Source organism: Danio rerio, chromosome 13 (genome assembly GCF_052040795.2).
Source record: "Danio rerio strain M-AB ecotype USA chromosome 13, GRCz13ab, whole genome shotgun sequence".
In the NCBI taxonomy this organism is placed as follows: domain Eukaryota; kingdom Metazoa; phylum Chordata; class Actinopteri; order Cypriniformes; family Danionidae; genus Danio; species Danio rerio.
In genome coordinates, this window is record NC_141033.1 from 48,248,671 (window position 1) to 48,260,273 (window position 11,603).

At 36.3% G+C, this 11,603-nt stretch overlaps 1 protein-coding gene across 4 annotated transcripts in view; it reads left to right on the plus strand.

Annotated features, from left to right (window-relative positions):
* The window catches only part of maco1b (macoilin 1b), a 47,577-nt gene extending 45,534 nt beyond the window's left edge, over nucleotides 1–2,043 (plus strand). For all 4 annotated transcript variants that reach the window (XM_087277684.1, NM_200463.3, NM_001442203.1 and 1 more), the window contains 1 exon segment: nucleotides 31–2,043. In XM_087277684.1, the coding sequence (XP_087133810.1) occupies nucleotides 31–233 (203 nt within the window). In that variant the 3' untranslated portion in view covers nucleotides 234–2,043.
* The last annotated feature ends 9,560 nt before the right edge of the window (nucleotides 2,044–11,603 follow it).

The following is an 11,603-nucleotide window of genomic DNA, read 5'->3' on the forward strand; positions in this document are numbered from 1 at the left end:
TAAAGTTGCTCTGTGTTTGTGTTCTTTTAGGTCAGATTCTGCAGAAAGACCAGGAGATTAAAGACCTGAAGCAAAAGATAGCAGAGGTGATGGCCGTCATGCCCAGTGTGGTGTATTCAGCAGATACAGGCAGCATGACCCCCGTCACGCCACATTACTCCTCCAAGTTCATGGACACCAGTCCATCAGGACTGGACCCAAACGCTTCGGTTTACCAGCCATTGAAGAAATGAATGCTTGTCTCTCACCAAAACAGACACGCACACATACACACACACAAACACAAACACACACACAGTATCTGGTTGTTTTTTTTTATTTTAGTTTTTTCTCCATAGGCCCAGATTCAGAATCATCTTTGGCATGTCTGTGGCTCAGATCGCTTTTTTGTTTTCGTCTTCTATTACTACAGCTTCTTGCCTGGTCAGAAGGATGTCGTATTGTGTGACTGTATTTGTTGTAGTAAAAAAACAAAGACAAAAAAGAAGACTTTTAAGGGACATCACACGTCGAGTAGGAAACTGCTGTTTCTTTTCTCTTGTAAATGTCTAGAAACCTCACAGAAGTCGGCGAGTATCTTCCCTCAGTCCATTCAGAGATCGCTCGCATCCATTTTTGCTCCTCTTCTTTGGATTTCGGCCTTGATTTTTACCTTTTATTTTTTTGGAGGATGCAAACGAAGCAAGGCAAGATCCGTTGTCCCAGGTGCTCTACCCCGTATCAGAGGCAAGAGGATTTTTACTTAAGAATGTCACCCTCTAATATATCAAGAATGTAACACAGTGTTCAAACAAACAAAGTCCCAAAAACAATACGTCAAAATTATCTCTCGAAATGCGTCAGTATGACAAGATCGCCAAATCCCGATCTTCTAGGACTTGTACGACGGACCGAAGCTTCAGTTCTTCCTCCTGCGACAAAGTGACGAACTGTACGCCACAAACCCAGTGAAAAATTCACCACTTTACAGATAATCAGTGCCTTCATGGGACCTCATTGGTGGAACCGAAAGATCTCCCTCCCTCATGCCTCACACACCCTTTATTTGGTCCCCGAACGGATCACCAGCCCGTTTGACAAGGCGACTCTGCTCCTGTTTTTGTGAATTGGGTCATTTGTTTACATTTATTTATTTATCTATCCGGCATTGCGCTATTGCACTGTTGACTTCGACGAGCTCGCAAGGGAATATGCTAAAGTACGAGAACACAGGAGACGTTTGCTTCGGTTTTCTTTATGGTATTTTGACCATCTTTCAGTATCAGACGAAAGCTTTAGTGTAGTCCGGTGCCAACTAAATAGTAGGACTGTCATTTTTGTTGGGGGGGAAAAAAAGTGTTTCAGATCCATCAGGTTGCTGGCTGGTCCAATGATCGGAAGCTAGAGGAGCGTATTATTATTATTGGTATGACTATTATATATAGTTTTTGTCTTGTTTTCAGAGATACACTTAGATTTGCCACTTGATGGCGCTGTTGCGTTCGGAAAGTATGGTTTTATTTGAGCCTCTTGGAAAGGTTTTCATTGGACCATCTACACTCGGTGAACACAGATCCAGACGTCATGCTTGATTTAAGTATTAAAGGGAAACGCCTTGAACTTTGACCCAACTTTCAGATTTGTGTTTAAGTGACTAGATTTTGCCAATATAGCAAGTTCTGGTTTACAAACAAGCAAACAAAAAAAAAGCGGGAAGCTGGTTACTGTGTTAGTATTTCATTGGTTAATGATGGGCGGGCGGGAGGGAGGGAGGGGGGCGGGGGTTAGCCGGAGTCAGTCATACTATGTGGTATTGTAGTGCTCTCAGATGGTTGTAGTTTTTGGTGTCTGTGTTTTTTCAAGCTATGATGGAGGAAGCGGTTTTTCTGCGACGTCCAAGTGGTTTAAGTGAAAGAAGGGGGAGGTGGGACAAAAGGCAGTTGTTTTGTTTTCTTTGCCCGCTGTCACTTCTCGCTTTCTGTCTGTTTTCCAGCCAGACCTCGGCTGCACTCTCTCTGTGAGGTCTCTGTGAGGTTTCAAGTAATAAAACGTTTTTTTCTGGCATCGGATTTTTCTCTTCTTGGTTGCTGTGTGTTGTAAGTGTTTGCTTGCATGCATGGGAGTGGATGCAAAGTGATTAATGGCGAGTAAACCTATTGTTTGTTTGTTTTTTATTCGAGTAAAGGGTTAATTTAGGAGGAAGAATGACATCCACATCCACATTTAAAGTATATAAATGAGTTCAAAAGTTTGTTCTCTATGCACCATCTCTTAATTTGATTTTTGTGGGGAACCAAAGACAAAACACAATAGTGGAGGAACACCAGATTTTCTGTTTTTTTTTAGTCTCTTTTTTTTTGCTGTAGTTTTATGAACAAAACAAATTACCATCATGCTTTTTTACATTATTTATAAGAAACAAAATGTAAAAAATACGTTTGAAACAAATTGAACTTTAAAAGGAATTTCAACTTACATTAAATGACCCTGTTAAAACGTTAAATTAGACCAGTGGTGGAGAGAGTACTGAAAAATCATACTCGAGTAAAACTACCATTACTTGCCTAAAAATGTAGTCCAAGTAGAGTAAAAGTATCTGTTGTAAATATTACTCCAAGTACGAGTAAAGTACGAGTACATTTAATTTGTGGATGTGTGTAAACGTAACATTCTGTAGTTATTGCCCAGCAGGCACACAACGTCATAAGATGTTAATATTAGGTTAGATTTAGGTTGTGATGTCAGGTTACCAAAATTTAATGTTTAGCCAGTGTCTAAGGACAATGTTATTGTGATGTCCAATAATGTCATCAAATGATGTTGATATTTGATTTATTTTAGCTTGTGTTTGAAAATTACCAAAATCCAACGTCGACCCAACATCTTAAACCAACGTCATATTGATGTCAAATCCTGACACGAATTCTTCAGGTATGGCAACCAAAATCTAACGTCTAATAGATGTCATAGTGGTAACGTCCACACAACATCAAGCTGTGACTTCAGATGTTGAAATTTTGTTGATTTTAGGTTGGACGTTGGACATTTACATTTAGTCATTTAGCAGACGCTTTTATCCAAAGCGACTTACAAATGAGGACAAGGAAGCAATTTACACAACCAAGAGCAACAATGAATAAGTGCTATAGGCAAGTTTCAGGTCTGTAAAGTCTAAGAAGGGAAGTATTAGTTTTTTTTTTTTGTACAGTTAGTGTGATATTCTGAGAGGCAATTGCAGATTAGGAAGTGTAGTGGAGACTAAATAGTTGGGTTTTTAGTTGTTTCTTGAAAGTAGCGAGTGACTCTGCTGTTCTGATGCAGTTAGGGAGTTCATTCCACCAACTGGGCAGATTGAGCGTGAGCGTTCGCGAAAGTGATTTCTTCCCTCTTTTGGATGGAACCATGAGGCAACGTTCATTAACAGAACGCAAGTTTCTGGAGGGCACATAGATCTGCAGAAGTGAGAGCAGATAAGAAGGAGCAAGGCCAGAAGTCACTTTGTAGGCAAACATCAGAGCTTTGAATTTGATGCGAGCAGCAACTGGCAGCCAGTGCAAACGGACTAGCAGCGGAGTGACATGTGCTCGTTTAGGTTCATTGAAGACCACTCGTGCTGCTGCACTCTGGAGCAGTTGAAGAGGCTTGATAGAGTTAGCTGGAAGCCCAGCTAGTAGAGAGTTGCAGTAATCCAGTTTGGAGAGAACAAGAGCTTGAACAAGGAGTTGAGCTGCATGTTTATTTCCTAAATGATGTTTAACAGATTCAGGAAATTTTCACAGTATGTCTAGTGTTTTTTTAAGAAGGGTCGGATCTTTCTGATGTTATAGAGTGCGAATCTGCACGATCGAGCAGTTCTAGAAATGTGGTCAGAGAAGTTTAGTTGGTCATCAATCGTTACTCCAAGGCTTTTCACCATTTTGGGTGCAGTAATGGTTGCCCCATCCATCTGGATTGAAAAGTTATGGTGTAGAGTCGAGTTGGCAGAAACTACAAGCATTTCCGTTTTTGCGAGGTTGCGAGGACATTGATGTTGACCTGACGTTGAGTTCCAACGTCAACCTGATTTTCATTTTCAAACAAAATGAAATCTCTAATAGCTGATTTATTTTATCTTTGCCATGATGACAATTTTCAAGATACTAGTATTCAGCTCAAAGTGACATTTAAAGGCGTAACTAGGTTAGTTAGGTTAACTAGGCAGGTTAGGGTAATTAGATAAGTTATTGTATAACGATGGTTTGTTCAGTAGACAATAAAAAAAAAAATACCTTAAAGGGGCTAATAATTATGACCTTAAAATGGCTTTTAAAAAATTTAAAAACAGCTTTTATTCTAGCCAAAATAAAGCTAATAAGACTTTCTCCAGAAGAAAAAAACACTAGACATACTGTGAAAATTTCCTGAATCTGTTAAACATCATTTAGGAAATAAAATTCTAAAATTTAAAGGGGTTTTAAAAATTCTAATTGCAACTGTATGACTAGACTATATTTAAATATAACAGACCGGCTCAAACACTCATAAATATGTCATTTTAAATCTTTAGATTTTGTGAATATCATTCAAACCACAAGGTTTTATCCATTTGACTGAAAAAAAATTTAAAATATGATGCAACAATTTAGCATATGATCACATACTTATTTATATATTTTATTATTTCACTAATTTATCCCTGAAACTTTTTCACAAAAATTATTTTAAACATAAATTTAGACTATTAATATGAATCAAGGTTTTGTTCTGTTTAAATAATTAAACAACTTTGTGTTTGGATGAATTACATTTATTTATTTATGTATTTGTTTGTTATTTGAACTAAGAGAAGGTATTACAGAATGTCATGATGATACTAAACTCATTCATTCATTTATTTTCTTGTTGGCTTAGTCCCTTTATTAATCCGGGGTCGCCACTGCGGAATGAACCGCCACCATATCTAGCACGTTTTTTTACGCAGCAGATGCCCTTCCGGCCGCAACCCATCTCTGGGAAACATCCACACACACATAAACACACACACTCATACACTGCGGAAACCGGAGCACCCAGAGGAAACTCATGCGAACGCAGGTAGAACATGCAAACTACGCACAGAAACGCCAAAGCGACCTTCTTGCTGTCAGGCGACAACACTACTTACTGCGCCACTGCTTTGCCCATGATCAGATGCCAATGACGGTACAGTATGGACAAATGACAGTCTATAAAAATCTCCAGTAATGCACAAAAAAGCTAGAGGGGTCTGAAAAGTCGCTAAGTTGGCAACACTGTTCAGCAAATCATTTTTTAAAGCAAACTAATTAATCTAAGAAGTAACTTGAGTTACATCTTTTAAAAAAGTAACTGAAATATATTAATTTGTAAAGTGATGTGTCTCTTTATTCATTACTTACAGTAATATTATTATGTAACTCACGTTACTTGTATGCATTACCCCCAACACTGGTTATAACAAAGTCTTTGGTTATAATTTGGCATCTGTGCATATTACTTAAATGCATGTTGCATAAAGTTAGTTAAAAGGATTGAAATCATTTTTAAAGACTGTTTTTTTTTGCATCAAAATGAGCCACAGGTTTGTAAACTTATAGTGGTGTCTCGTGCCAAAAGATTTTTCTGAGTGCTCTGAGTTTTCCCTTCATCTGTGATTCATAAGAGGTTATTACAGGCATGAATAAATAACCACAGCATTCATATTAAACACATCTCTCTTTTTATAGGCATGATGATGGTGCCATCTTCACACACACCCACACACACACTTGATCTTTCTTTAGAGCATGACATGCATGTAAAAACTATAGTTCAGAAGGACTTTCACATACTTGAGCTCTTGTAATCCATTTATCACATCAGTTTTCTTTTGCGTTTTTGCTTCATCATTGGGATCATTCACCCCAAAATTGACAGAATTTACTCAGCCTTCACTTGCTTCAAGCCTCTTTGAGTTTCTTCTGTTCAACACAAAGGAATTATTAGCCCCCTGTATATCCCCACAGAAATTTGTTCAACAGATTTTTCTCAACACATTTCTATAGTTTTAATAACTGATCTCTAATAACTGATTTCTTTTATCTTTGCAATAATGACAGTACATTATATTTTACAAGATAATTCAAGACTTAAACTTAAAGTGACATTTAAAAGCTTAACTGGTTATTTATTGGCAGGTTAGGGTAGACAAAATATAATGCTCAAAGGGGCTTATAATATTGACCTTAAAATAATTTTTAAAACATTAAAAACTGCTTTTATTCTAGCCAAAATAAAACAAATCAGACTTTCTCCGGAAGAATGAATATTATAGGAAAATACCATAATATGTTTGCAGATATTTAAGAAACGTGCTTAGTAAACATTCTTGTTTACCTGAAAAATAATGCTGAAGTCAGATATTCTGCTTTGAAAATGTGCTTTCCGTGCCAGAACGGCTGTCTTTGTTTTAGTTTTTTCAACCCGGCCAATGCCAGTTTAGCCACTTATATTTAAGCACCCCGTGTTGTCTTGATGGAAAACAGCGTATTTCATTCATTCAGTCAGGAAGGTCCGTGTAACGCTTTGCAGTGCTTTGTTCAATTCACACCATCAAAACTAAACAAATGAAAAATGCCCAATTCCCCAATACCATGTGTTTTTCCATGCACCCGGAGGAAACCCAAGCGAACATAGGGAGAACATGCAAACTCCACACAGAAACGCCAACTGACCCAGCCGAGGCTCAAACCAGCGACCTTCTTGCAATGAGGCGATCATGCTACCCACTGCGCCACCGTGATGCTCAATGCATACATAAATAAATAGATAAAGTGCTGCATGCAGATTGTTCATCCCAGGCGTGTATTATGGGCGTCAGCTGTGCATCAAAGAGTACGACGAACCTCTATGTTGTCTCGTTAGATAATGCAGAATTGCATTCCAAATACAAGCTTATTTGGTCCCCTACACCCTTCATCCCTTCGAACCGATTACTCCGGTGGGTAAACCATTGGAAGGGATCAGGGCATGGGATGAGCTCTTATGAATAAAACGCAGTGTAGGTCTGTTAGGTTTGCGCACTAATCCAGAACTTCACACCCTTTCAGCAGCAATGGTACGGCCCGACTGCGAGCGCAGAAAAGAAAACTGGAAAATCACAATAGTGTCATTGTTTAAAGTTTGTTCTGAGATCAGATTTAAATGCAACAACCCAAACTTGTAGAATCAAAAATTAAACCGAGTGACAATTATTCATTGTTGAAGTACTCAGAAAAAATAGAAAATGAAAGTTTGAGATACATTTTTCTTTTGTTTAAGTTTGACGGTGTGAATTGAACAAAGCACCGCAAAGCGTTACACGGACAAAGGAAGGCTCTCAAAATGAAGTTTCACTAACTAATTTCGAGAGGAGCACGTGATATTATTGAGCATGACTGGCTGCTCATCTGTAATCAGTAACAATCAGGGTGATCCAAGCTTACAATAGATTGTTTTCTCCCTACTGCTCTATCTTCTTTTTGGAAGAATCCCTCCCTTCCACCCCATCTCCTCCTTTTCTTCCATTTTCTAAGGGGAGCTCTCAGGGCCGGAGTGGGACTCCTTTTCAGCCCTGGAGTTTCAAGCCTCAGACCGGCCCACCTCAGTTCACGACTGACTATATTAAAATAAGGTCATTCCAATTCAGTTTCTGATTACACTATCACGTCTTTTTTTGAGAAAACAGCTGCTTTATAACTTAAAATGTTCAACAACCCTAACAGTATTATATGTCTTAACAATAATTTTAAAAAAAATAACATACTCAGACGAAGCTCAAACCCAGGTCAGCAGTGTCGTACTGAAACGTGCTATCCACTGGACCACAAGAGCTGTGTATTGAAGCGTGACTCATCTGAGTTATATCATCATTAACCTGCAGGCTAGTTTTATATATATATAAAGAGCAGAGCTGCGCTAAAATAATGAATAAGAAGACTGTGGTCAAGTAAATAAATTAATTAATTTAAAAAGTGTGACTGCTGAGAGCAACAGATTCTGGAGCTATAGGGACACCGGCCCTAGCAGCCAAAAAACGGACCGGCCCACCGGGAATTCTCGCGGTCCTCCCGATTAGCCGATCCGGGCCTGGGAGCTCTCGAGACCTACCTGATTTCTGATCCCCTTATATGCTTATTGCCCGGGCGGGAGCCTTGGGCTCAAATATCTCCGAGATCAGGGTTCTCTCCCGGGACAGCATGCCAAACCTGCTATAAACGCTAAGCATATCTAAGTGGGAACTTTTGAAGCAGAGACACTTCCGAAATGAAGCGCAGATTCAGAGTTCCACATGAGGTTATTAATTAGCGAATAAAATAAATATTACGAGCGTAAACATTAGGTGAGCAGGTTACATTGTAACCCTGTGTCCAGTCAACATGCTACGTGACTATATACACAGTGATCAGCAATCTGTCTGTTTGCACCAGACGAAACACCACAGATATTTAAATACAGACATTCAGAAGCACAGAATAGTGCACTTACTGCACTTCAACGAAATAGTAAGGTTTATAATATGATTAGGCCCACACGGAATCTGAATTCCACAGATTTTCCGCAGATTTTGCGCAGAATTCCTCAGATTTCTGCAGATTTTTAGCCCATTATTAATTCTGTTTATTTACTTGAGTAAATGTGTAAATCTGAATTTATTCAGTTTTTATTCAGTAACTTATTTCTTTTTATTTAAAATATTAAGGTTTTAGTTATGATACTAAATACTACTTACTACTTGATACTACCAAAATAATTCCGCAGAAATCCGCAGATTTTTGCCAAAAATCTCTGCAGAAATCGCAAAAAATGTCTGCAGATTCCGTCTGGCCCTGAAATGATTAATACATATTAAACCTCTTTAACAGTAGCAAATGCACATGCAGTGTTCAATTTCAAACGCTTTATTTAAGTTTCAAGATCTGAGGTGAACTATCTGCTGCTGCTTTCAGTAGTATGGCAATAAATGTCATATAAAATGGCACTAAAACTTGTGTTATTAACGTTTAACACTAAATAAAGCACATGAGGTGTACCTGAGGGGATCAGTTTATCCTGTTGTTCGACTGTAAGAAATTGAAGCCATTTCTAAAATTTAAATTTCAGGTGTTGCTTAGTACAAAAACTCCTTTTAATAAGGTAAATACTCCTTCTATCGTGTACTGTTGCTTTTATTTAGAACATGACTTAAAGCAGCCTTTAGGCTCAATCGTCAGACTCGCTCCTGTAGGTGTCGTCAATATTAAAACCTGCGCTTGCAAGTGTTTTGAATCAGAAGTGCAATACCTACTTTAACCACTGGGTGTCAAACTTACATTACTTTAATCATTATTTGGGAAATAAAAAATAAAAAAACATTCTCAGAAGGGCTAATAATTATGACTTCAGCTGTATACTGAAGAACATTGGCAACCAAAAAAACTAAAATTCACTAAAGCTTATGTGTGAGTAGATATATTTGAAATGTTTATTTTTGTGTGAACTGTCCCTTTAAGGATATCCTAAGGGAAGAGTTCACACTTCTGGTCTATTATTCAGACTGTTGCTCTGATCAGCATATGGACGCATTAATAATGTACAGGAGATGTTTAGTATGTCACGCGCGTTCCTCCAGCTTCAGTTTCACTAATGCAGGATCCACTGGGAGAGGGAAATAGTCCCATGGGATGCACTTTTTGTTTTACAGTCACTTATACATTCCAAAAAGAAGCTCATCTTAACCCTTTCTGTGCATTTGGTCATTATAAAGAGAGATTTTTGTGACACTTGCTATGTTTTTTTTTAATAAATGGGTAGTGGCACGGTGGCTTAGTGGGTAGCACTGTCGCCTCACAGCAAGAAGGTCACTGTGTTGCTGTGTGAGTCCCAACTGTTTCAGTTGGCATTTCTGTGTGGAGTTTGCATGTTCTCCCCTGGTTCATGTGGATTTCCTCCGGGTGTCCAAAGACATGCACTATGGGGAATTGAATAAACTAAACTGGTCTTAGTGTATGTTTATGAATGAGATTGTGTGGGTATTTCCCAGTACCCGGGTTGCAGCTGGAAGGGCATCTGCTGTGTAAAACATATTCTGGATTAGTTGGCGGTTCATTCTGCAGTGGAGACCCCTGATAAATAAGGGACTACGGTGAAGGAAAATGAATGAATGAAGGAAAAAGATAAATGGTTGACGATTAATAGCTGACTTTAGTTGTTTGTTGTCAAAAATGAGAACAATGAATGGTAAACTGTATTATATGAGAGCTTTGTTACAGTGTAGTGGTATTGCATTTGCATTGTCAATCTTATACATATATTATTATTACCATTTTAAATAGTTTTTTTATATAAATTTTTCAGCTTCTATACTTTCAAAATTATGCCGATTTTACTTTATTTTATATTAATTTTTTTTACTTTATTTTCTTTAATTTTATTTAACTTTATTTGTCTTTATTTAATTTTCTTTTTTTTACTTTATTTTCTTTTTCTTTGTTTTACTTTGTTTTATTTTACTTTATTTTATTTTACTTAAATTTTTATTTTTTTTTACTTTTCTTTTCTTTTTTTTTCTTTTCTTCTATTTTATTCTACTTTATTTTTCTTCATTTTATTTTATTTTACTTTATTTTTGTTTTTTGTCTTTATTTCATTTTATTTTATTTTATTTTACTTTTTTTACTTTATTTTTCTTTATTTTGATCTACTTTATTTTATTTTACTTCATTTCATTTTACTTTTTCATTTTACTTTATTTAATTTTACTTTATTTCTCTTTATTTCATTTAATTTTACTTTATTTTTCTTTACGTAACTTAATTTTACTTTAATTTTCATTTATTTAATTTAATTTTACTTTATTTTATTTCACTTTATTTTTGTTTATTTTATTTACTTTATTTTTGTTTATGTAATTTAATTTTACTTTGCTTTATTTTATTTTACTTTATATTTGTTTATTTTATTTTACTTTATTTTATTTTTAATATACAAAATCATAACACAGAAATTGAAAATCTGTCTGGCCCTTCTCATGAGTAACATGAAAAGCTAATCAAAATTAATATATGTATATATATATATATATATATATATATATATATATATATATATATATATATATATATATATATATATATATATATATATATAATAAAACTATTGCAAATTATTTAAATTAATAATTACAAATTATTATTAAATAAAAATATTCTCAAAAATAAAATCATAACCGTATGATTATGGTGTCCTATCAGTTTTGACCACGAACTACACCAGTTGAGCAACACACTATTTTGCTGCTTGTTCAAACTTAATTAAAATGAGCTGAAATGTTTTCACGTTGTCCCAGCACAAATCCATTAACTTCATTGTTTTTACACAATTAAGTGGATAGAACAAAAAACATTTAAGTTGTCCCCCCAAAAAACCCTGAAGAATTGTGACAATTCAGCTCATTTTAAATAAGTAGTTTGAACAAGCAGCACAAATCTTTGTTTGAGTGAGGGATTAAACCGGTTTCTGCAATAATCTGCAATGAAACTCTCGCATTTGCTCAGGAATGCTGAAGATCTGGATGCTTCTCTGTGTGAATCACCTGATCGCTCGCTCTTCTGTTCTTCTGGACACTAATC